The following is a 27637-nucleotide window of genomic DNA, read 5'->3' on the forward strand; positions in this document are numbered from 1 at the left end:
CCCTATATGTATGCGTGGGGACAGTAAATTATAAAGCGGCAAATTGTGATGGTACAAATACATAATAAAAAAGTACAAATAAAAAAAATGAATAAAGCAGTGATCTTTGGGGTGCAAAAATAGTCAGCTCTGGTCCGGAAGGGGTTAAAACAAATATGCCCCATAATAAAATATTTTAGCTGGGCAGCTTTGTTATTAATTGATAAGCCCATGATTTATAATTAGAAAAGTTTACAATTTAGATAAAATTACACCATACATTTTTGTTGGAATGAGAAAATTACATTTAATTAAAATATTTTGATGAATTTTTTTTTTAAAGAAATTTAACTATTTCTGCACATTTTGTTTTCAATTTCTCTTTTTTTCTCTATTTACAGTAAATTGGAAAAAAAAAAAACCAGCATATAATTTCTGTGAATGACTCCATCCAATAGCCCTGGTCCTGAGAGGGTTAAGCGGAACACATAGTGGTAATCAGTAATCATGTAACAATATCTACACAAACACACACTTTCAGCCAATGAGAAGGCGACCTTGTGTTTCCAAGCCACAACGTGTAATCACAGTCATGCTGCTCTGTGATTGGCTTGGTGTCATCTTGCTAGCCTATGATTGGTCAGTGTTAAAAATTCCATTTACAGATTATGAATGGCTAAACCCGGAAGCAGCGCACAGTGTATCTGGAGCCGCTGACTGGTCACAGATCGGATCTGTCTTAGGGATCTCACATGGGCTTCTAGTCCTGGATCGCGTTTAGCCGGCTTTCCTGGTGACAGTGTGCTTGGACCCACAGACGATAGCCAAGACCTAACTGGCAGATTTATGACTTAACTCGATGCTCGTTGCCAGTGTAATTGATACCAGTAAACCCGTTTAAGATCAGTGCTGGGGGTACAATGCTGACAGCATTCACGGGAAGAAGTTCTGGCTATGAAAGGATCTCAGCCAGTGGAAAGGTAAATTACTATGCTGAAAGTGATCAGCAAGTCTCAGGGCTCTGTGTACTTTCTTCTTGTCAGTGACCTGCTTGTCCACAGGTGGTATACCATGTGTCAAGGTCACATTAATGTTGCAGGCAGCTCCTTCGGGTTTTCTCCTCTAATATGCCTAAGATTGGGGTTGGTGACTCGCCTTAATGGAGTTATGCAACCAGAAGTATTCTAATCACTGACTGCACCCTGTGTATAAATACAGACCAGCATTCAGGAATTAAGCATTGTTTTCAGTATTTCAACTTTGAACTGCAACTAATGGTAGTATGCGAAATTACTATCATCATATATAAAATACATACAACTTCTGCAGCGCTTATTACAGTCCACGCATTCAAAGGGTCTGACAAAACTAGAATGGGCAGAATAAGAGAAAAAATATGTATAGAGGGTCCTGTCTGCAAGCAAATACATTTATATTTATAATATCTGTGACATCATCAGGTTAAGTTGTTAATTATATAGGGATTTATATGCTTTGGGGTTGTGTGATTCTGTAGGCTGCGCCATTGTGCCAGTCCCAGTTGTCATCCCTAAAGAAATGTCTTATTAAGTACATATCCTGGTCATTGCATGTCTATTGTGATGATATTGGAGTCCTGTGACAATCAATAGGATATTTTGTAATAAAAAGCATAAATCATAAAAAAAGAAATCAAAATGCTGCTGCTGCTCCTTCCAGACCTGGCCCTTTACCTCTGCATGCAGACTCTGAGTGATGGGACTTCTAGTTGGTGATTCCAGCATTCAGTAGGCATGGATGTAGTTGCTAAGATTGTGTAATTTTGTCTAATTTCTCTCTTCTTTAATCCACATCAGTGATCCTATATTCTTCTTTTTCTTTTTTTTTTTTTTTGAGAGACAGAGAGGTGGTGACATTTAAGATTTTTTTTTTTTTAATTTATTTATTTTTAATTTTGTGACTGCAATTTGACTAAATTCACTAAATAAAAATAAAGAGAAAAAAATGAAAACAATGCATCATATATTTTAATAACTAATTTTTAATCTTAATATTTAATATTCTTTTTTCACAAATTGGGCACTAGCACAACCCATATCTATTTAAAGCAGGAATGGCAAATATCAATATATTATTATTCGTATATATCATCATAATCCATAATAAAATAAATAGGAAGTAAAAAATATAGAATTTTATTTATATATTATGTTATATATAATAATCCAAACAGAACAAAAGGGTCAACCCTGTTCAAACGCACCTACATACCAAACATGGTCATTTAACCATTTCCATTACCTAAACACTCAGTCCTTAATTCCACTTTAACCGCTTCCAGTTTTAACCACTTAAATCCAGTTTCAATCCTCTTTGGTCACTTCGATCCGAGAACAAAAGGCTGATGATCCAAAATCATGATGATCCAGCAGCTCGTTTGGACATTGAAAAAAAGTGAAATAAATCTACCGTATTTGCTCGATTATAAGACGAGGTTTTTTCCAGAAAAAAACTTCTGAAAAACCGACCTCGTCTTATAATCGAGGTCGTCTTGTAATCAGGCCTCAGATCATCCCCCACGATACCTCACAATTCCATCGGCAGCCGCCGCCGCCGTATCAGCTGCAGCCACCGCCGCCGCTTCTGTATTCGCGGCAGCTGCTGCCGCCGCCGCCGCTTCTGTATTCGCGGCAGCCGTCGCCGTTTCTGTATTCGCGGGAGCCGCCGACTCCGTATCCGCGGCAGCCGCCGCCTCCGCCTCCGTAATCCGCGGCAGCAGCCGCCGCCTCCGTAATCCGCGGCTTCAGCATCCTCCGATGCGGCCGAATCGGAAGCTGTGACCATAACAGATGCGCGGGTCACGTGGGTCGCGCTGTTCTCACCTGACCCAGCTTCGTTTTTTACGTTTTGTGCCTATGATTCTATGCAAATCAGTCCTACCTGACAGTCTGTGCTCCTGTTCACAATTTGTGAAGAGGAGCATAGACTGTCAGGTAGGAATGATTTGCATAGCTGGTTCAATTAGGGGCACAACCTAGTGAACTACATTTCCCATGATTCCCAGACCCCTTTAAGCGTGACTGAGGAGCATGGGACATGTTGATGGGACAAGTTGATGGGACATGTTGATGGGACATATAGATCTGCTATTCCCACTGACAGGTGAGAAAGAAAAAAGAAAAAAACACAAAAACAGTGGTTTTGATTTTTTTCCCATTAGGGTCGTCTTATATTCAGGCCTTTTCTTTTTTTCCCCAATAAGATCCAAAATTTGAGGGGTCGTCTTATAATCGGGGTCGTCTTATAATCGAGCAAATACGGTATTTTAATGAAACAGAAAATGTATAAAGTAACTGCCATTGTTTTGATACCAATATAAATACTTTTTATAAATATTTTTCTGCATAGTACCTTGAAACAATCACATATTTTCCAACCACCTGACCTGCTGGCTGTACATTAGTCTCAGTAATTGTTATATTATAACACAGTTACAAGATGCTTCTGTTAATGATTTTCCTTCCTAGATGTATAAGTGTGTGTTAACTCTTTATGTTCTGTATACAATATATATATATATATATATATATATATATATATATATATATATGATTTCAGCTCGCTCACTTCACTATTCATTATGAAGGGCCAACACTGAATGACTGGGCTGGCCCTGCATAATGCATAGGTTAATGGAAGAGGAGACTTTAAAGAAACCTTGTTGACTTAACAATACATTATACAGCGCTGTCCAGAGTTTTCAGCAGCAGAACCTCATTGGGTTTGGACCTTCATAATGTATAGTGAACAGTTAAAAACACATTTTCTGACAGCTCTCCCTTCAGTAAATAGACCCATTAAAGGATTATTTCCAGGAATGCTGCATTTAGAAAAGTGTTATATTCAGCAGAGTAGGTAGAACAGCGCATGTAATATCCCTGCAAGAACGGGATATTTGCTTTAGACTGATGGCATATTGACTTGGAAATGATCATTTGTACCCTTTTTGCATGGTTTTGTAAATGGAATACAGTATATGATTTTTTTTAAAGGTGTTAAATGTGGTGACGTAAGTGGAACAGCACCTTTAAATCATGAAGGTATTGGACTCAGTAAAAATGAATTACTCTGTTCTTTCTTCATCTTCTTTTTTTTTTGTTTTTAAACAGAAAGAAAATCCAGAAGAAAATGCATCACTCTTTAGCAAGGTGACCTACTCCTGGTATAGCAGGTACAGTATGGCTTATTCTTCTAAATTCCATTGATTTGTAAGTAATGGACAAAATTATTAAAAAAAAAGAAATACATTAATACATTAATTAATTAATAAAAATGTCTCTGTTTTATATATTCCTCTATAAATATATATATGGTGGTAGACAAAGCAGTGGAGATCACTGACAGACCTACCAAATTCACCATAATTGCCCTTTTCTGACGTCCCTGAAGTAATGTCCTCTAATTTTAGACATTTCCATTATTTCTACCCAGGGTTACAGCTGTGGTTTTACTCGTATTTCATCTCTGTTTCTAGAGTAAATATATAAATATGCCGGTTTCTAGAACCCAGAGACCTTGTCTTGTTCTTGATCACCTTGAGGGATATTTTTTTTGGCATTTCTAGCTTTCCATGGCTGCAAAAATGTGAGTTTTAGTTTTTGTAACAATATTAATTTAGAAAATACCGCACTGCTTTGGTGGAGCATATACTTTCATACTCCTCCTAAGCATATATATAAACTTATTTGAATGAATAAATATTTTTATAAATAAATTTATCTGCTTTGAGAGTTTACTCATCATAATTACCCAGATATGGAAAAAATGAAGAAAACAATAAAACTAGAATGCAAAGCCTGTAACTGTTTTGTATAGAACTGAACTTTAGTAATGATGTCATTCATAGAAACTGAACATAAAGGAAGCTTTACTGACTCTAGAACTTTAAACCTTGTTTGTAAAAGTAAGTTTATCAGTGTCATCAGATTTTTTGGCCATACCCCATTGTTTTGTAAGCTTCCCAATGTGAATTGCTCTTCATATACCAGAATATAAAGGACACTGACGTCCTTCAGCTATAACCCCAGGTTGTCCCCAAACGGATCCAGGAATGACCGTTCTCACAATTAGCCCTTTGTTCAGAATATATATGTAACCCTAGTTTAAATAGTTCTCCTCAATTTCAATGTGTCCTCCACACGCAGAATAATTACTCTTGGCTACAAGAAACCATTGGAGAGAGAAGATCTTTTTGAGCTCAATGAAGCAGACTCATCCTATACCATCTGTCCAGCCTTTGAAAAGAATTGGAGAAAGGAACATGAAAAAAAGGTAATGGGCTGGATTCATGTGATAATGAAATCATACGTGTAATGGTTAATTATATAACGTACAGAGAATGTGTGTTAAAAACCAGTAGTGGCAGTAAGTGGCATTCGGCATTGATATGATTCTTTTGATGCAATGGGATGCAACATGTACCACATGGCTAAATGTATGTGGACATCTACCCATCAAACACCACATTAAAAAAATCATGGGCATTACTTCCCATTTTTGCTGTGATAGCAACCTTTCTGTTAGGTGCTGGGACATTGCCGCGGGGGTTTACTAATGCCTCAAGATTATTAGTGAGGTCGGACACTGATGTTGGGTCAGAGTTCTGGTTCATCCCAAGGATTTCCAATGGGGTTGAGGTCTTGTTCCACGGAGGCCAGCCAAGTTCTTTCACTGATCAGAGCATTATCTGCATGTATACCATTCACTGTGCATTCGTATCTCTGTATGTTTCACCACCTCTTTTGCACAGGTGGGCTAACTGCCATATGACTGGTATTTTATCGGGCAACCAGTAGATATTTCATCTGTTTCTCACTGTGTAACTAACACTCAATCATTCTGATATATATATCTATATACCTCCATTTATTTCTGCCATTCTTTCCGAGGATTAATTTGAAAATGATGTGTTGGTGCGAGGCCAACACTAGGATTAAGGATAAAGGGGCTCTTGCACATTTATATCATTAACATGTTTTCTTTATTCTTCTACAGGGATCGGGGTACAAGAGGCCATCTTTATTCTGGGCATTATGGAATACATTCAAATACTCGCTTATAAAGATCGCTCTGATGAAAGTTGTGGCTGATATTTTGGCATTTGCAAGTCCTCAACTCTTAAAGTAAGTGAACTCTTCCGTTGGCATTTAATCTAATAGCGGATATTTAAAGAGCTCTGGCATCGCTAGGGGCGCTAGTCTGATTCCTAAAGATGTTTAGACTCCTTATATCCTTGATCTAAAAATGATGGATGTTTAAACTGCTAAGTATATATGTGTCACTTACCTGACACAGAATCTGCAGCCATTCTACAAAATCTTGTTTCTTCCTTCAGGATCCATAATTCATTCCCAATGATTGGTTGCTTAAGCTGTCAATCAATGGCTCAAAGGTGCTCCCATTAAAATCAATATGAAGACTTTACACATGCGCACTGGGGTCTAAACAGATCCCTAAACACAGCATTTAGCAGAGCTAGTGCTTGATCTGACTCGAGGTGACTACATCAGGTGCAACGAGATGCATTCGCCCGAATGCATCTCCTGCAGGGCATTTAGTTGTGAGGGCAGAGACAAGAGCATTTGGAGGGATTCTGCAGACCACAAGATAATTCAGAAAGTCCCAAGGAAGGTGAATGGGCAGAATGCCAACAAGCAATACAACACACTTGCTTTGAGTCAGGTCACCTATCTTTGTTCAGAAGGCATAACTTGTGTTTTTTAGCTGCATCTCAACCAAGATTTGGCCAACCATAGCCCATCCCTTGGAATCAAGAGCTACTTTGGGGATTTAGCTGAATAGAGATCACTATGTTCATACACGCAATATAAAAGTAATTATAAAGAGTAAACGGCGGGGGGAGGGGGGTGAAGATATCGTTTGGCAACAATACTGCTTTAAAACCTGGTCTGCAAGGTACTGGAATTAATCTTGCTTTAATATCTGTTGCTCTTAATCATACAAGAAAATGAGCCACACTTATTCCTAGTAAAAATGATGCTTAAAGTGCTTAACTCATTTTTAAAAATGCTATTTCTCTTTTTTTCATATTTTATATCTTTACAATATGTGTAAATTGAATCTATCCCTGTTTTGTTGGCAGGCAGATGATTGCTTTCTGTGAAAGCTGGTCGGTGGAGTCCTGGGATGGCTACAGTTTGGCTTTCGCCCTTCTTCTGGTCACAGTTTTACAGACTTTGGTGCTGCAGCTGTACCAGCGTTTTAACATGCTTACTGCGGTGAAATTCAAAACTTCAATTATTGGACTCATATATAAAAAGGTAAAGCCTGTTGTGCATTGTACATCAGCGAAGCTACTTGTAAAAACTTAGGAAGGAATATTCCTAATGGATAACGACCCACCATTTTTTATTACTAATTTAAAATTATATTTTTTCAAAATATTGTGCTGTTTTCTTTTTTTACATAATATAATGTATTCAGGCAGCTGTATATTAGCCATGTGTCTATGTTCTAGCTGTGTTGTTTTTGCCCCATCTACTAGACAAATACCCTGGCTTCTCATACTGCCTATGGTTCGCTCTTAATCACCCAGCCGGACTCCCTTACTAATGAAAGTCTATAGAGAAAAAGACTTCATTAACATTTTATAGTCCAGGAGAAAATATAGTTTTTTCGGTGGGATGTCCCATTTGAGACAGCCCTGTGGGGTATTTATTTAATGTTACATTGAAAAAACCCCCAATAATTTTAAAAATAAATATAAGCAAACATGGAGTAATAAAAAAAAACATGTTTAGGTGGAATATATATATTTCTGAATAATTTCATATTTAAGTTGTACTAACTACAAATATCTTAAAAAATGGAAGGTGCTGGTTAAGCTATGTAGTAAATTTAACCAACAAGGCTGCCAGGATTTTGCTAGCTAAAGATCTACGCACCAGCCAACCCTGCCATCAACTGTTTTAGACTTTTGTAGGGATCTTGCTTTAGAGTCTATTTCTAAGTGGCTATATTTTAACAAGAATGAACTATGCTCATTCATGCGCACAAGCGAATTATTATTATTACCTATCCTATTTAACCTCTTAATGACAAACCCTGTACATGTACGGGCTCAAAATGCATTGTTTTCAAGGGGTTTAGAAACTGCCCTTTGTCCTTAAGGGGTTAAAATATACACCGTATGGTGTTTGGGTTAACTCCTAAGAGGTTATCTGAAATTTATGGACCAATTACAAATGGTGGACAGCAAGTTATACTTTGTACAATCAAAGAATAGAAAATGATCACGGTTTATCAGATCCCAACAAATGTTATGTCCTATAATTGGAATGTATCAATTTCATCTATTCAATAAAAAGCATTTTCACCATTTGTCTACCCTGTAAATCACTAAGCTGCATAGATAAGATAACGACAAAGGTGATTTTTTTTTCACTCTGAATTACTTCCATAAACTATGGTTTGAACTCATTGGCCTCAAGTTACTGTCTGTAGTAATTCTATCCTTAACAGATTAGGTATTAGTGTCTTAATACCAAACTAAAAGATCTGAAAATGTATCAATCAACAAAAACTATAAGAACGTACAGGATACAGTATCTTCCACTGGATATACGCATTTACTGATTAAATTTTGTTTTTTCTGAAATAAATGAACAAATACCTATTTTTGTTAACTAAATATCATGAATTTTATGCATTAAATGTTCTCTAACCCAAAATCTGGTTAAAACACCCAAGATAGTAGAGTATGGTAGATGATTAAGCAGAGTTTAAAGAGTATGTTAAAGAATGACAAATCCAAACCCCAGTATGGCTCACTCTGGGGGCTGTGTAATGTGTAACTAATACTAAAAGTACGATTAGATTACGTTATTGTATGGAAGAAGATTTTATTTTTAGGTGCAGAATTTTAGCTCTGATGTTTTCTATATATTAGCACTTTCTGCAATATATAACAAGTTTTGTAGTTCAATAACAGGAAATAATGATTTATGGTCTTGTGACCAGAGAATGTTTACGAAATGCAGTAAAACATTCACGGACTGTGATTAACACGTATAGATCAAAACTTGTTGATCTATGTCCACTTTACACAAACATATGGCAGGTTGGACAGCAGGACTATTTGGTTTCTTATACCAAGAGAAATGAATATAGAGAAGACAGAGTCTTCGTCAACGTTGATACTTTTTTGATTGGGTCTATTTTGAACCTGTAAGACGTGTTGGTTAGCTTTGTCCATAACATTGGGTAGACTCTGGCCAAATACATTTCAATATAGATTAGATTCATTTTATAGCATTAATGACGATTTGATTAAAATTACACACAATGTAAGTCATTCTAATTTATACTTTTTATTTTTTTAGTCTTTGCAGTTGGCGAACTCTTCGCGACGGAAATTTACTACGGGCGAATTAGTGAACCTGATGTCATCAGATGCCCAGCAGCTCATGGACCTCATTGTGAACATTAATCTCCTTTGGTCAGCCCCGTTCCAGATTCTGCTGGCCATTGTCTTCTTGTGGCAGGAGCTCGGGCCGTCGGTACTAGCAGGTGTTGCCGTGCTGGTCCTGGTTATTCCTATAAATGCGTTTGTTGCCTCCAAAGTAAAACAACTAAAGGTAATTGTTAACACGCAGTATCCTGTGCTATGAGTAATATATGCTATGTACTATATATTGCCATGGAAATGACACTATTAATGTCATGTGCCTCATAGATAATGAATCATTTAATTTCTTTTACCAGCGTGTGACCTAAGACAATTTATTTAAAGATTTCGCCAACATAAAATCCCATGACTCCATATCTTTCTGTGTAGCTACTGACATCAACTAGAGGGCCATGAAACCATCAGGGGCATCCCTTAGCTATAAGTGCACGAAGCAGCACTCCCGTTACCCCTTTAAGGGACACTCCGGCCATCATATGCACTTTAATCCTGAGAGATCCCTTTAAATATACGCGCTGTCCCTTTTGCAAATGCATTAGGAGGCTTCTGCAGAACCGTCCCATACGCATTTGCCCCTTCCTCTTGCTTTTAGTTCCTGTGGTGGCATTTATTTTATATTTATTCAGGTATTCTTTTTAATATGTACCTATATTTTTCATGGTTCCATTATGATTGTTACGCAGTATTGAAAGTCACATAGACACATACAGATTATGTGGTTCTACAGCTTTCAGTAAACCTAGAGATGAGGGACGAATTGGCAAATTGTTGTTTTTATCTTTTAGTATTTTATTTATTTTAACGAACGGAAAGAGTACATTTTCTATGTAATATAAACATTTACCATAACATTTACAGAAAAGTCACCTGAAGAGCAAAGACCAACGCATCAAACTACTAAATGAAATTCTGCATGGAATTAAGGTAATTATCACCCCTTTTTGGGTCTAGCGTGTCGTTCTCCATCCAGTTTTTTAATAAATCATTTGTCTTATACATGATCTGCATGAAATTCCCCAGCTTGGGTGTCTTGACTTATGTTATGTTCGCACACAGGGCCGGCCCGACAATGGAGCCGAGTGGGGCAACCGCTCCAGGCGGCACTTTTGAAGGGGCGACACTTTGCCGCCCCAAGCCCTTTTTTTTTTTTTTTTTTTTAAAGCGAAAGAGAGAGAAAGGGGCGCCGAGTGGTTTTCGCTTACCAAGCTGTCAGTACCCGCTCGGCGCCCCTCTCTCCTCTGCGGCGAGTCTTCCTGTTCGGTCTCGGTGCCGGCTTGTAATGCTGAGTGCCGGAAGATTTCCTCATAGCCGGCACCGAGACCGAACAGGGAGACTCGCCGCAGGACTGCTGAAAGGTAAGTACAAGGGGGGGGGGAAGGGTAGATAATGGGGGGGGGCGGCAGGGACGGAGGGAGAGGAAGGGTAGATAATGGGGGGGGCGGCAGGGACGGAGGGAGAGGAAGGGTAGATAATGGGGGGGGCGGCAGGGACGGAGGGAGAGGAAGGGTAGATAAAGGGGGGGGCGGCATTTTAAAATTCGCCCCCGGCGGCATTTTGCCTTGGGCCGGCCCTGTTCGCACATATTGTTTAGCTACAAGGTGTTCTATAGAAACCTAACCCAACTTCACCGATATGTTCTATTCATAAAGTCTCATAAACCTTTCTTTTGCAGATTTTAAAGCTTTATGCATGGGAGCCCTCATACCAAAAGAAAGTTGTTGATATTCGAGAAAGTGAAATGGACGTATTGAAATCCTCGGGTTATTTGACGACTTTCTCCATGCTGACGCTAACATGCATTCCGTTCCTGGTAATCTTCGTGTCCTTTGGATATTTCATATTAGTAAAATCAAATTTCAGTCGCCTTTTTAATAAAAATACTTTTGTTTAAATATGTATTTAAATAGGATAATTTATTTGTAAAGAGACTTGGAAACAAATTAGAAAATTATACAAATTATAATGGAAATGTTGTTAAATGCAAAAAAGATAGCATTCCCAATCTGGAATAAATCAGATGTATTTTTTAATTTGCTGAATCACAAAAAAAGCATTTCCTTGGGCTATTCTGCGCATAAATAAAATCTGTTTAAAAATATTACTTAATAAACAGCAGAGAAACGTCAATTTTTCAACATTTATTTGCATTTGGTTTTTCAGCATAGTTTCCCTTTAAAAGCCACCAGATTCACATGGATCACAAGATGTATTATACCCATATTTTGTTTAATATCATTTTTTTTAACCTTTTTTTTTAGGTTTCCATAGCTACGTTTGGTGTTTACTTTTTATTGGATGAAGCCAATGTTCTAACAGCATCAAAGGTCTTCACTACCATATCTTTGTTTAACATCCTGCGCCTTCCGCTGTTTGATTTGCCGACTGTGATCTCTTCAGTAGTTCAGGTAATTGGACAAATCTCTTAGCATGTAAAGAAGTGATGTTTCCCACAATGTACAATGAGCATCTGGGTGGAGAGCTGCCTGGAGAAAGTAGTAAGTGACCCGAAGATCCAGAAAAGGACAGCTTCTCCTGGAGGCACCGGGTGAAACCCATGCGTTATCATGGCTCTCAAGCTCTCACATAGTAAAGGTTGAACCAAAACTTGTAAATGGTGCCCATTTGATGAAAGCTTCCAATCTTTAAACAATTTTACCTCTTTACGATTAGTTCCAAACCACCGTATAACTGCACTCTTTGCTTTTTTTTTTTAGACTAAAGTGTCTCTTGGCCGACTGGAAAACTTATTTTGTGGTGAAGAACTTAACCCAGAAAACATTGAAACAACCTACAGCGGAAGTAAGTGGAAGCTGCGATATTTGGTTACATAGAATGTTATTTTTGGTGTATTATTCGTACAAATATTTATATAAGATTTGGATTTTTTTTACAGATCACGCTGTTGGTTTTGTCGGTGCGTCTCTTCAATGGGACAAAACAGGACCTTATGTCTTGAAAGAGTAAGAGAGACATTCCTTGTGACTTCATCTTTCTTTTGCTTATTTTAACTGCTTTAGTCCTTATTTTGCCCACATTTGGAAATCATAAATGTGATGATTGTTTTACTTTGCAAAACATTATTTTAATCTCTATGTTAATAAAAGTGAGAGGTTATGTAGTTTCAAGGGGATGGCTTGAAAGGCAGAATTTGAACCAAAAAACAAAGAAGACAAAACAAAAGTGCTCAATACTTTTCATCAAATCACTCTGAGGCATTTGTTCTGTAATTTGGCAAAACCTTGAAAAGAGCTGTTATATTAACACTAACCTAGTTAACCCATGCAGGGAGGACCAGATAAGTGGTGGCTTAATGTTGCGTCAGCAGCCACAGGCATAATGTCACTTTGTACAACAATTTGATATAGTAAAAGTTTGTAAGTAGCAGGAAGTTATGGTTGTCTCCTTTTTAAATATATATATATATATATATATTAATATCAGTGCCTGAGAAAAGGAGGTGATTAATAACTATCTTTTTTAGTTTGAATCTGAAGATCCCCGAAGGAGCGTTAGTTGCTGTTGTAGGACAAGTTGGATCTGGAAAATCATCTCTTCTTTCAGCCGTACTGGGGGAAATGAACAAACTGGAAGGAACTATTCAAAGGAAGGTAAGAATGTCAGGAACTGAATACTTTGATAAATATTGCAATTTCTGTTTCTATATTTTTTGAGGTGTTAACAGTGATAATACATGAGGCTTGGATCAAGAACTCCACTTTTTCTTTGACTTTGCTCATCGTGTTCAGTATTTCACCCCGAATCTCGTATTTACCTGCAGGGCTCCGTGGCCTATGTCTCCCAGCAAGCGTGGATACAGAATGCAGTGTTTCAGGATAACATTCTCTTCGGGCTGCCTTTCAGTAAGCTGCATTATGAACAGGTCCTCGAGGCGTGTGCCTTGTTGCCAGACCTTGAGCTTTTGCCCAATGGAGATCAGACGGAAATTGGAGAACGGGTGAGACACGATTTCCTCTAATGTTCTGTCTACACACATAGTGAGGTGTCATTTATTTAGTGTGCTTGCTCAAAATGTATTTTTATTCTCCGATAAAGTAAATGAAGGTGTGGTAATGCTTACATTTTCATATTCACCAAGTGTGCTTCCTGGAGACCCAAATCTTCTGTCCCTGTTTTGTCCTCTTTTCTTAGAAAAACTGTTATTAGAGGGGTTCATTTCTCAAACACCTACTTACGGTTGGTTTGTGGAAATATGAAAATAATATGAAGGACCAACCTGCGGGAAGCTTCTCCTAACAGAATTTATGAATTAACCCTTGTGTAAGATGGGATCATTTATTACTTTAATGGTTTACATGTCAGGTTTATCAGATACCTAAATTCAGAATTATCCAGAAAGCAAAGGTGATTTTTAACAAAAATGTTGCGAAAAATATGTATTCCGGTCCTTAATTCTGAACGGGTGTATCTTGTCTTTCTCCATAGGGAGTAAACCTAAGCGGTGGTCAGAAACAGAGGGTGAGTTTGGCCAGAGCGGTTTACAGCAATGCTGATATATACTTACTGGACGATCCTTTGTCTGCGGTGGATGTTCATGTTGGGAAACATTTATTTGATAAAGTAATCGGAATAAATGGACTCCTAAGAAAAAAGGTAAGCTCTAAAAATCGCTCATTAATTCTGTAAAATCAGCAAGCTTGAATACAGCAGATACGGCAGCGCAAGAACGTGAATGCAGTTAATTACATTTCTATTATGTGATTTTAATGTTATAACGCTAGATTGTAAGATGGCGCTATATAAAACAATAATAACATATTTAAATGTGTGCTCGATATGTAAAGTTAAGTTTAATGTAAGATAAATGATTTGAGCTTATGTTTAAAACAGGAAGAAAAAAAAATGTTCTAAGTACCCGCAGCACAACCGGGAATTACAAATGTAATTTCTGTATTAACACTTAATGGGAAGCACAAAAAAGTCATGAAAAATATGTTTATGAATTTGGGAATATATGGAATGGGAGAGTGCTTATTTCATAACACCGTTAACGGGGAACCATCTTCTGTGTTCCCATTCCTCTCAACGTTCCTGATGTTTGTGAGCTACAGACGGCATGTCAGCTAGCTATGCATGTAGCTGGGATATTTGGGATTATCTGGCCCTCTTGGGTTTACACTCTCAACAGAAGTGGTAACAAAGCAAAAAAGCATGGGATAGGCATATGGCTTCTGAATCTAAGACAAAGCCAATGACTGATTTTGACATCTGGAGAAACGGGCAGACTTGTTGTGTAACTTGCGCTTGCTTCCTAAAGATGAGTTTGCTCTTCATTCTTGCTCTTTTTCTGTAGACCCGAATCCTGGTGACCCACAGCCTTACAGTTCTCCCTCGGGCTGACCTCATTGTTGTGATGGAAGGCGGCAAAATAGTTCAAGTCGGAACGTACGGGGATCTTATCTCTAAAAAACAAAACTTTGCTGACATGATCCAGGCCCTTGATGATACCGAAAAAGAAAATCTGAATGAAACAAGATGTAAGAATGAAAAACATTATCTCTATCATTATTTCATCTTTATTTATCTTATATCTCTATCTTTATTTTGTCTTTATTTATCTTATATCATTATTTTATTATTTATCTTATATATCTATCATTATTTTTTTATGTGTTTTAAGGGTTGCCCCATCGTTATGTATATATATTTTTTTCATTTATGTGCGTTGACATAGCAGACAAACATTACACACTTTGGCCAAATACGGAAGTAAAGTGTTATATAACAAGCTTGTGGAAGTCATAAGATCGATAGAGAAGATTATGCGAGGTCATTAAAGGGGAATTCCAGTCATTTTTCTATTACTCAGATTAAAAATACATTTTCAAAAATATTGTGCTGTTTTCTTTTTTAAAACAGTTCTAGCTTTGAGGCAGCTGTATATTGGCCACTTATGTTCTATCTCTGTTATCTTATCGCAATCTACTATACAAACATCCTGACTCTTGACTTTTGCCACCGGTAAACAGAATTTCTCAGTCTTATTGACCCAATTGTGCACACTGACTAAGGAAAGTCTATAGAAACAGACTTCATTGGCATTGCCGTAAAGTATCAGCTCAGTGTCGTGTTTCGAGTCACAACAATGGCAGCGTCCGGGTCAGTTTTTGCCAGTGCTGACCTTCATTATTATATACAGCTTTGAATGTTATGCGCAAGGAGAAACATATTTTTTTCCCATCGGGTTTCCCCCTTGAGCAGTATAAAAAATAGTTTATGTTTTTTGTAACTTGGAATGAATTCCAAGTTTTTGATGTTTTTTTGGGTGAACCGTGCCTTTAAAAAGTATTTTTTTACAAAAATGTAAAAAATTTGGCTATATAACGAAGCTACTCAATGACGTTTGAAGGTCGAGGAAGCAGGTTTTACAGCGTCTGTATGTTAAATAAAGATTCATTGTTTACACAACTTGTGGAAGGATCTTTATTGGCTAAAGGCCACCTTACGTGATATTAAAACATGCGAGCTGTTATGGGTTTTTGAACAAATAATTGTTTAATGCTATGCTGAAACTGTTACCATTTCTTTATAGTAATTTGATCGAATTATTTTCCATGTTCAGCAAATCGCTTGAAGGAAGTTGGAAATTTAAAGGCCCCCAAGAAACAACATGAAGATGTTTTGGTTCAAAGGGATAGGTATGTTTTGAGGTTGGTTTTTTTTTGTAGTAAAATATATTGCATATATGTCTCTCTATACACGCTATTACTTTCGGTAAGAGAGGGTGATACTTTTTATGTATACAGAGACTTAATTAGCTCTGGCGCTGCCTTAGGCCTGACCCAGGGCATCTCCCTTAGCAGCCCTCTCCATGTTCTCCATCTTCCAACGGAGCAGAGGGCCTTCATAGTGTAAGGATGGGGGGATCAGTGTCTGTGACAGGTATACCGGCATATATGGGAACTCTTTGGATTTTGCCTGGTGACTCTGGGTGAAGCACTGCTTGTCCGGGTCACTACAGGGAAACTTCAACCCAATTCCAACGTCAGCAGGACCACAAACGGACATCAGGAGGACCTCCTACCCACATCCCGCTACGGCATGCACATTGGGCAGTGGCGCCAGTGGCACACGGTTTTGCGGGAAGGGACTGTTGCCCCCTGGACCTGCTGCACTAGGCCCAGAATGAGTTGCTGCATGAATACATAGATGAATAGAACAATGATCCCTCAAATCACAACTATTCCATTTTGTTTTATACAGCAAAGCATTTGGGGAAACAAAACATTCCAGAATAAATAAAGAAAAAGTAGCAACTGGAAATGTAAGTAATAATCCCATTGTTCTCATAATATCTCATCCAATATGCATGCTATTTTGTTTTATACACACTTATATGTCATTTCTCTCGTGGGTGAAATCACATAGAAACTATTCTCTGTTTTGAGAAGCCAAACATTTGTGATATGTCCACACCGATTCTATACAACATAAGATAAACATCCTCCCGAGTTTTATCGGTTTGCCGTGTTGCTCAGCCAAATAAGTGCATTTCCGACAATAAAGCGATCCCTGCAAAAAATATGAATGAACTATTCAACAGTATTAGGAATGATGTTTCCAATGGTGCATTTTAGTTACAAAAGAGTTAACTTCAGCCAACTGACTGTTTTTGGACTAAATTTGGAGAAATGTAGCAGTAGATGGAATACATGTAAGTTTCTGATGAGTTTGGATGCACTTGCCACGTCGCAGTGAACCTGTAGAGATCGTCTTGGTAGCAACAGGGTCCTCTTCAGTAATTACACGAGTCATAGCTGTTAGCAGCAACCCAAAAATATCATCGTCATGGGCATTGTAGTCCGGCAACCCCTGAGGACTACATGTTACCAACCCCCAATGAATCGATTGCATGAATGACAGATTAATTCAGACACTTTTTTATTTTCAAGAATGTGCTTGTTTCCTAGATGAAGATGTCAGTTGTGATGAAGTATCTTCAAGCTTTTGGATGGTCCTGGGTGACCTTTACCATAATAGCATACGTTGGTCAAAATGCCTTGGCTATTGGTCAAAATGTTTGGCTCAGTCATTGGTCAACAGAAGCCAAATTAATTACAGACTCGACTCAATGGGCAGATATAAGAAACACTAGACTGGGAGTCTATGGCCTTTTAGGATTTGTGCAAGGTGAGCACTTAAGCTGCTACATGTCTTTTTTTTTTTTTAATTCAGTTTCTTTTAAAGCAACAGAATAAAGCTGCGTTAAAGCCATATTTTTAAGACTCAAATGTATTTTAAATTTATTAGGAAAAATATTTTTCTGTTCTTCCAAAGTTGATATTAATAATGATTTCCTATAATGTGCCATCACATTCTAACAAGCTTCATAGCTGAGTTCCAAATCAGTTTAGTCCGTGATCGGTAAACGTATGATTGAATGACGATAGCATTGTTCACCTGCAAACGGAGATATGGCATAAATGGAAAATAAGCTTCTCCACGCAGCCCCAGCAGGTGTGGAGTTTGGGGTCATTGCCCAGTTCTGCCCACTTGTGTGTACTTGCCCCCGTGCAGAGTGATAAGTAAGGTTTAGGGTGAAGAGCTTGTCCTTATTCAAAGACCGTGGTGGCTAACGTTTGACTTATGAGCTGTTGTGTATTTTGACTCTGAAGATGCCATCCATGGAAACTGTTGTCTAGAACAGCTCGAATTCCAATGCATGTCCTCATTGACATAGAGGTCCTAATTCTAATGTGTATGCATAGAATCCATATATAGACAGAAATAGAAGTAATCCTACCATTCCAGTGTTGAACTTTTTATTCACATCGGTTCTTGTCCTTCAGGTGTTTTCGTGTGTTATGGTGCTTACGTAATCACTAGAGGAACAATCTTGGCCTCCAGGACCCTCCATAACCAGATGTTGGATAATATTCTGCATCTGCCCCTTCAGTTCTTTGAAACCACCCCAATGGGTCAAGTGATTAACAGATTTACTAAGGTAACAATGAGGCCATCTCATGTGATCATCTATATAGCAGGTGGCACCTGGTATTGTATGATAGTTAAAAGTTCACACATTTGCAAAAAGCAGATATTTTTTTATATTTAAATATTGAATATCATATTTAAATCCCCGGTTGATCCTAATAAAAAAGTAACCGGCAAAAATGAAATAATTTACCATTAACATTTTTTTTGTGAAAACAGCTAAAGTAAAGATCGTTTTGTCATTTTGTAGGGGCAACGTTAGCTTTCTATAAACCAATAATGTTAGCGAAATCATAACTGTGCAACAATGATGTAATAAATTGATGGAACTTTTTTTAATAGTTTAGTTAATAACATGAATGTTTTTTATTAAAACCCCCATTTTATATTATGTTATTATTTCGTTTGCAGGATGTGTATGTGATTGATGAGCGATTCCATTATTATTTACGCACGTGGCTGAATTGTATGCTAGATGTTCTTGGGACAATTCTGGTCATTATATACGCAACACCATTTTTCACGCTGGTTATTGTTCCGCTTGCATTATTCTACCTTCTTATTCAAGTAAGTAAAAAATGTACATTTAACTTAAAGAGAGCACACATAACCTTTACAGTTCTATGTAGTTCCAAAAAGATGAAACTGAATGCCTGCTTTTATACGCTATCCGCAGCGGTACTACATCGCCAGCTCCCGTCAGATCCGACGACTAGACGGAGCTTCTCGTTCTCCCGTCATTTCCCACTTCAGTGAAACGCTCCTGGGGGTTTCCACCATCAGAGCTTATGGACATCAGGAGAGGTTCATCAACCAGAACAAAGATGTGCTCAATGAAAATTTAGTTTGTTACTACAATAACGTTATATCAAACAGGTAAAACGGCAGATGGAATACCACGAAAGTCCTTTTTTAATTAAAAGGCTATTTTTGTTCATTTTAATCGTTTTATCCTTTTGATTCATGATTGTCCATAATAGTCCGTTGCAAGTTAAAGGCTTTAATCCTTTGAGTATGGACCAAACGTGAAGAGGAGATAAAAATTTTCAATATTTCCTTTTTTTTAACACTTCCTCCAGTTCTGTTTAATTTCCCCAGACATTTGCTTATTTCCTTTACTTTAAAACCCATACTCTTTGATTTTCCCTTATTCCTTTTACTGTAATCCCTCTAAATTTTCAAATGTACCCCCTTAAGCCCCAAATTGCCAAATGACATCACTTGTGTTGACTTTGAATGGTCCGGCCGAGGAACTTCTGATGTAGGCAAAGCTCCATCGAGCAAAATATATGAATAAAGTGCACCCCGTCGCCTCGGACTGCAGACGCGCATGTCCCGTAATAAGGCAATTCCTTGTTTATTTAAACAGATGGCTTGCTGTAAGACTGGAGTTTCTAGGAAACCTGATGGTTTTCTTCGCTGCCCTTTTTGCCGTTCAGGCTGCCGACAAGGTGAATCCCGGCACCGTGGGGTTATCGATAACCTATGCACTAAACGTAAGTATTCTGAGTAATCCAGGGAACTTTAGAAATAGGATTTATTCTAGAGCTTTAAAATGTGTGTTGGTTGGCCAGAAAAGTAGTAAAGTTGCATATTTTCTACCAGTACTTAAATGGTTTCTTAGCGTTTTTTTTTTTAAAGAACATAAATTATCCCACCTTTTCTCCTTTCACAAAATCTCCTTCAAATAATCCAAATTACTTTTGTGGAAAAAACATATTTGTTTAGGATAAGTGAGTTGGTTGAAATATGTGTTTCCACTAAAAAGGTAAATTAATGAAATGTTCTGTTTTGTGGTAATCTGTTTAACATTTTACACTATTCATAAAGCAGGGTCAACCTTATATTTAATGCGGATAGATTTCACAAAACTCATGATACTTTATTTAACTATTACTTCCTTGCAGGTGCAGAGAGTAAAAAAAAAAAAAAATGATGTTATTTTGCATATTATGTCCTGATGAAAGTCAGTAATGACTGAAACGTCGACTTGACTTTGAATAAAATGAAATTGTCTATTTAAAGACCTGGAGTGCTGACCATCTTTTTGAAGATATATATATATATATATATATGTATATATATAAAAAAAAATTGTTATTTTGCATATTATTGGCCCTCAAGTGTGTCTTGGGTTCTTTAAATATTAATTCTGTATGAATTTTCTCATTGTGTAAGGCTATGAAATGTGTTGGGATCAGCATAGAAAAGATAATAGAGGCTAATATTTCCTATTGGGGCTTTTTTAAAGGTTTTAATGCCTTTTTAATATCTGAGTTCAAGGTGTGTCGAGAAGTGCATTGGGGTTTCCTTAAATACATTTTAATTTGACAAATTTAAAAAGGTATCCTCAAAAAAACCGAACTGCTTGTAAACTATTACTTTGTTGTAAGTAGAAATGTTTTAGATGCATATAAAAGGCATCTCAAGCCAACTCAACTTAAATATGGCAACATTTTTCTCCCCAGATCACACAGACTTTAAATTTTTGGGTCCGTAAGGCCTGTGAAATCGAAACCAATGGAGTTGCAATTGAACGGCTTTGTGAATACGAACAGATGGAAAAAGAGGTGAATTTATTTTTTGGGGCAGAAAACCAACACAGCTAGTGTTATATCGATGATGCCCTGTTAGTTACGGTATTTAATCTCTTTATCTTCTTTTCCACCTCTTTATGGTTCCCTCTCTGAAAAATCCCTCACATTAGCCAGGTTGTTGCCCCCAAAAAATGGCTGCTGCCGGTATTCACATAAGCTTTCTATTGCATATATATTGTATACTTTAATCTGTAAACACAGTCGCATAGGTTTATTTAGTGTACGCCTTACGAAAAATTACTGCAGTTTTTTTCTGAAGTAATACTGCTGTTTTTTGGACATGAAAAAACTGCAATACTGCACTTTTACTGCAGTATTACTGCACATTTACTGCACTTTTTTTTTATACTGCAAACCTACAGTTGTACTTCAAAATACTGTAGCTTTATTGCATTTGTACTTCCGTACAAAAATAACTGCAGTACAGTGAAGTACAAATGCAGTAAATGTGAAGTAAAAGTGCACTATTGCAGTTTTTTCATGTCCAAAAAACTGCAGTATTGCTTCAGAAAAACTGCAGTATTTTTTTTGTAAGGGACCCAACTGCAGAATGTAATGTTTTGGAAATGAATCACCTTTAAATGGATACTATCTGTAACTGATTTAATTTATAAATAAGACAAATTCATGTATTTATGGCTCTCTGTCGTGCTTTGTTTTCAAATACTTGACATATTAATATAAAAGTTGTTTATATAATTATTTCCGGTAATGCTGCGTTCACACTTCCAATAGTAGGCCTCACTTTACAGGCTGCTGAAGGCTGAGGGACAACACAATGTTATAAAATACCCCCGCACCCTATTTAGCATCTTCTTGTCTCATGGTTTTCCACCGTGGGGCAGTTGCTGGTTCTCTAGTATTTCTCTGTAATATCTAATATTTGGGGGGGGGGGTCTATTGTGCTCCTTTATTCAGAAACGGCCATGCATAGACAAGTGAGATGGAAGTGACACGTTGGAGCAAATAAATACTCCTAAATATCCCAAAATGGTTGCACACCGGCATGTGTATAAAATACATATTTTGGGATATGGTCTGAATACACAAAAAAAATCATGACACATTTTGGAGCCAAATTTAACAGACGTGATTAAGATTTATGGTTTTTTGGTACTCTCCCTTATAATAGCGGTGTTGGGGTGATTCTATTCCAGGCCCCGTGGATTATGTCCAGGAGACCCCCTGCAGAATGGCCAGATAAAGGTGTTATAGCGTTTGAGAACTACCAGGCCAGATATCGGGAAGATCTCAACCTTGCCTTACAAGACGTAACATTCAGACTACACACCACAGAAAAGGTGAGGTGCCACTTACAAATATGTTTGTAATTTTACTAAGAAATACATGTATAAAGTGGATATAGAGGCAAAAGGTGATCATTGTTGACCTTATTTGCATGCGCCTACCCAGAATCCCTTGTGGTTGTGGCAGCACCATGAGATTTCTGAGGGAAAAACAAGCCTTCTGGCTTGTCTGGTGTATATGCTTCTACTCACTCTCTCATAGGACTATTAATGATGTTTACCAATGAGTGGGGTAAGTGTAGGATGGGCTAGGTCTGGACATGGAGTAGACCGGGCTACACATCACTTCCTCGCCCACAACTCAAAGGCTACCCATGTAGCTCTGTCTAAATATCATAGGATACAGATCAGCAAAAAACATAAAATAAGACATGAAGATGAGGTGCTACTGGTTATGGGGTTTATCTCTATGAACCAGTACAGGAAATATAAAATAAAATTCCACCATGCATACTCTATTAAATGAACATGAGGCCAATATTTTGCCCTGACGAAGGACGTCATGGCTGAAACCTTGGCTTATGAAATGGCGAATGGTGCGATTTTTTTTTTTTTTTTTTTTTTTTTTTTTTTTATTCAAAATGCCCTGTAGCTCGGTAATCTGTTGTTTTTCCAGACTCCTTCAGCGAAAGCATCAAGGGTTTCTAGGCGTGGTTTATTTTCTACCTTTATCCCTGTCCCGTGCCCTTTAATTTAGGGTGCAGCATGAACCAGTGATGTAAATTAGTAAATTTGTCATTTTCTTAATATGTGAAATAATGTTTCTGATTAATCTGATGGTTTATGTATATGCTTTTCTGTTTTTAAGCTTGGGATTGTTGGGAGGACGGGAGCCGGTAAATCCACTCTCACAAACTGCTTGTTTAGAATAGTCGAGAGAGCCGGAGGCAGGATTGTCATCGATGGAATTGACATTGCAACCATCGGGCTTCATGATCTGAGAAGTAAACTCAATATTATACCACAGGTAAGTCTGAGCGGGGTTTTTAAACTAAGAAAGATTTTTGTTTTTAACGCAAATCCCAATTAATTATCTTCAGTCCCACAGATGTAATGCTGTGCCCACCTATTACTGGTGATTACCCTCTGTCCAATTCCCCCACAAGTATCATGATAAATGTTCACTGAAAGAGTGCCTGTTCTAGCCGTGAGTCTAATAAATACACCTTGTTGTTGGTAATTTGCGCTAATTGGTTGGTGTTTCACATTTATGTATATTTGACAGAGTGTTTATAGAGATATATCAAACGTCACATGTGTACCAAAACGGGAACCTAATGGGGAGCCCTTGGCACATAGGCCACCTCTTATCGCTATTTATAGAGCCCTTGGCACATAGGCCACCTCTTATCACTATTTATAGAGCCCTTGGCACATAGGCCACCTCTTATCGCTATTTATAGAGCCCTTGGCACATAGACCACCTCTTATCGCTATTTATAGAGCCCTTGGCACATAGGCCACCTCTTATCGCTATTTATAGAGCCCTTGGCACATAGGCCACCTCTTATAGCTATTTATAAAGCCCTTCGGCGAATAGGCCACCTCTTATCGCTATTTATAGAGCCCTCAGCACATAGGCCACCTCTTATCGCTATTTATAGAGCCCTCGGCACATAGGCCACCTCTTATCGCTATTTATAGAGCCCTCGGCACATAGGCCACCTCTTATCACTATTTATAAAGCCCTCGGCACATAGGCCACCGCCTATCACTATTTATAGAGCCCTCGGCACAGCATGTTAAAGTAGTTTTGCTTTTTTTCTTTTCACAGGATCCTGTGCTATTTTCGGGAACCCTGCGGATGAACCTGGATCCTCTAGAGAAACATCGTGATGCGGAGCTTTGGGAAGCTTTAGAAATGTGTCACTTAAAGAGTTTCGTGCAGTCGCTTTCTAAGAAACTCTATCACGAGATATCCGAGGGAGGGGAAAATATCAGGTAGTTATTAAAACATTAGATGGAATTCTAATGTTGTGTGTAGTATTGCGTCGGCACAAAATGAATATAGTAGTGTCCCACCCTAGTCCTATTTTGGCCCACTTTTGGCTGCTTGAAGTGTCAGGAAAGCGCTTGTATATTAATGAATGGAGCGCTTTCCTTGCCTGTGTGTTGGAGCGTCTCTGGAACGCTTGCATGAGCTAGCGCTGCAGTAGGCTGGTAGTGAGGTACATACCCTTTGGAAAGCAAAGTTAGGACAAAGAAATAAACAAGCAGTATTTCTAAGTGAAACGCTGCTTCTTTAGTGGTGGGACAAAAACTTTGAGCAATGTTGCCTATTACAACATCTCTTTAGGCCTCCGTTAAAGGAGCACTCCAACATGCCTCCAACTAGTGCTGCCAGTTTGGCTGACACCTAGAACGCCGGGGGTAGAAGTTGGGAGGTATGCTCCAGCCGTCATATGCACTACCCTGCATCCATTTGCTGTGCAGGAGATGTATTTGGCCAAACGTATCTCCATGTAAGTGATATGCTCACATGTAGTCAGCCCTAGCTCTGACGTGGGAGACATTGTGGTCGGGGGGTTGTTGAGACCCCTGTGATTTCAAGCAGAGCACTTTTCTGCCGCTGCTTGGCTGCTTCAAGTAACCAATCAGTAGCAAGAACCATTGGACAGAAGAGGAGGGCAGCTGCAGGGCTGCAGCTACTACATCAGGAAAGTGCTTTATTGTTTATAGCGGTGTATGTTTTAACTAAATATACATGACTTTATTGGTTCTGTCAGGGACATTGAATTAGCAGGGGCACTTATTTATTATATTACTAGAATGCATATTAAATTAAATCCATTGATTTGGTTAGAAGTGGCACCCCTTCAAAGTCTGTAGAAAAAAGGCTGCCCCATCTTTTTGTATGTTCAGAGCTGAAATTTTAAACAAGATTTAAACCACTCTAGGTGCCCTTAAATCCTATCGTCCATGTGGCATGAAAAGGTAGCAGTGTTAACAGAAATAGGCAGAGGATCCTGTGTGGGTAACTTTATATGGATAAACATTCAAGTTGGGGCGATCTTGCCCAACTGAGCTCACACTCTGCTCAAGTGGGATGGAAAGGAAGCTTGCTGGAGAGTCCTTAATTCACTACGCATTATAAAGGGCCACTCCTGGTAAAATGTTCTGCATAACGCCTGGTCCGGTCAGTGGGGTGACTTTGAGTCATCCAAGCGAGTCTCTGGGTTGATGTAAAGTGAAATCAGTGAGATGAAACTGCAACTCCCCTGCCAACTGCCCCTTTAGAGAATAAACTTCATAGCAAGAGACTATATATACGGAGACATTACACAGTAGCATAAACAGCCCTAAGCAATAGGAAGCAGTTACAGCTATGTATCAGCATTCTGGTGGGCAGAAAAGGCTGTGATTATTTCAAAAAAGTCCATTTACAATCATATAGACTATCAAATGTATTTAACCCTTTAACATTACACTGTATTGAACTGTTTTTTCTTTCTTCCAGTGTAGGACAGAGACAGCTTATCTGCCTTGCTCGTGCATTGCTGCGTAAAACGAAAATACTGATTTTAGATGAAGCTACAGCATCTATCGACATGGAGACAGACACCTTGGTCCAAAGCACCATTCGCAAGGCATTTTTTGACTGCACCGTGTTAACCATAGCGCACCGACTGCACACTGTCCTGGATTCCGAACGGTATGTTTCCGCCTGGAGCTTCCAAACTATATAGAACTTGTCATTCCCATGTGTTTAAAAGCCTGTATAAATTATTCCAAAATACCTCAGAGGGGTTTTTAGATAAAAGGATGCAGTGTTTTCCTCGCTACTTCCACCCCAGCTTGCGCTTCTAATCAAAGGTCTAATTATGTTAAGTGATGTATTGATTGAGAGAAGCATTGCTACAGACCGGAACTAGATCATGACGTATATTGTTGCCATGTTCTTGTGACGCTGTAGAATTGGGGGGAAATGGACTTCTTTCTAGGTAGAGATGTCACATAGTCAGGCTTAAGAGCTGTCTGTCATGATGAGCGTTGATGTATTTTATGTAGTGGACCCATCTCTTGTTTCGTTCACAGGGTTCTCGTTCTGGATTCTGGCAGAGTTGTAGAATTTGGGGAACCACAAATGCTGATAAAGACCCACGGCGTCTTCTCAAAGATGATGTCAGAAGCAGGGATACATCTAAATACGGATGCAACAAAATAGTACGCCACCATTTTGGTTTGCTCAAGAGCCCTTCAAATCGCATATCCTGGAACCTTAAGCTTAAGCGCTTGCAACAGTTTGAGAAATATAAAAGTCAAACTTCTAATTCCAGTATTTTTGGAGGGAGTTATCAAACCTCAAAACAATCATGACTTAAAGGCAGTGTTTGTTAGACTTGCTCCAACAAAATTGTTCATAGGCAAAATCTTTCTATCCATTGAATAAATCTAATAGATACAATTTAAACCCATTCTATCAGTCAGCCATTCCATAAAAATTCTATTAAACCAATAACAACACTACAGGTGCAATACCATGACTTATCATGACTCTAGAGAAGCTGGCGAGTCAACCAGAAGTTATACATTCTCCACGGAACTATAGAAAAGTATTGAGTCCCAGCCAAGAATCCAGATGCTTGAGGAACAACAAGACTGTGGAGTCTCCAGGCTAAATCAGCCAGTCGGAGGAGCAAATCCACTCCAGGATGAAGAAGAAAACGAAACGAAGGAAGCATATGCCATTAATCAGTGTGATAGAATTGTTCCCAAAAGAAATGTACACCTAGCAAATCACAAGAAAAATTATCTTAGACACAATAAACAGATAGATGGGAACCCATGTAAAAAATAGTCTTACATTGGTTTCCATGGCGACTGCTTTAATTTGGGTTAGACTACCCTGATTCTAGATCATTTCCTGATGAACACTTTTCTTTCTTACAGGCAAATTCTCATTTCAGAGCGTGCCTTGAATTATTCGTCTATCATCCAGCCTGGTTACTTGGGGTAATTGGAAGTTACTGTCTTTATTTATGACTAGTTTTATGTGCGAAACATTTTTAAAGATGCAGTCTTATTGAAATGGCCGAATCATTTTGAATCTACCCCATATCACAGTAATTAGGATATTATTCTTCTTTATAATAAAATAAGACTAGCCTGCTTCAGGAAATAATAATACTTAATGACTTCTATAATTTATTTGAAGCTATGATAAATATTGCATTTTTGATCACTTAAAAATAATTTTCTACATTGTATATGTGATTGAATTTTAAACAAAAATACCCCTATAATTGAAGACTTGGTTGTGTACATATTAAAAAGTGCATTTAAAAAAAAAATTGTATAGTTTTAACCGATTTTATATGCATTCCTACTGTTTCTAT

At 38.1% G+C, this 27637-nt stretch overlaps 1 protein-coding gene across 1 annotated transcript; it reads left to right on the plus strand.

Moving 5' to 3' along the window:
- Positions 1 to 899: 899 nt before the first annotated feature.
- On the plus strand, positions 900 to 26466 carry LOC149285319 (ATP-binding cassette sub-family C member 2-like). Its single transcript, XM_089495536.1, has 28 exons — positions 900 to 959; positions 4128 to 4189; positions 5163 to 5289; positions 6013 to 6140; positions 7121 to 7298; positions 9360 to 9614; positions 10304 to 10369; positions 11118 to 11255; positions 11704 to 11850; positions 12160 to 12244; positions 12339 to 12405; positions 12927 to 13053; positions 13224 to 13400; positions 13889 to 14056; positions 14757 to 14940; positions 16026 to 16101; positions 16667 to 16727; positions 17374 to 17593; positions 18253 to 18407; positions 18809 to 18964; positions 19074 to 19273; positions 19767 to 19893; positions 20866 to 20967; positions 22152 to 22295; positions 23110 to 23268; positions 24076 to 24242; positions 25759 to 25953; positions 26337 to 26466. The coding sequence occupies exons 1-28, from the start codon at positions 900 to 902 to the stop codon at positions 26464 to 26466; spliced, it is 3861 nt and encodes a 1286-aa protein (XP_089351662.1).
- Positions 26467 to 27637: the final 1171 nt, after the last annotated feature.

Source organism: Sceloporus occidentalis, unplaced genomic scaffold, assembly GCF_023333645.1.
Source record: "Sceloporus occidentalis isolate IW3139 unplaced genomic scaffold, rSceOcc1.0.p SCAF_81, whole genome shotgun sequence".
Lineage (NCBI taxonomy): Eukaryota > Metazoa > Chordata > Lepidosauria > Squamata > Phrynosomatidae > Sceloporus > Sceloporus occidentalis.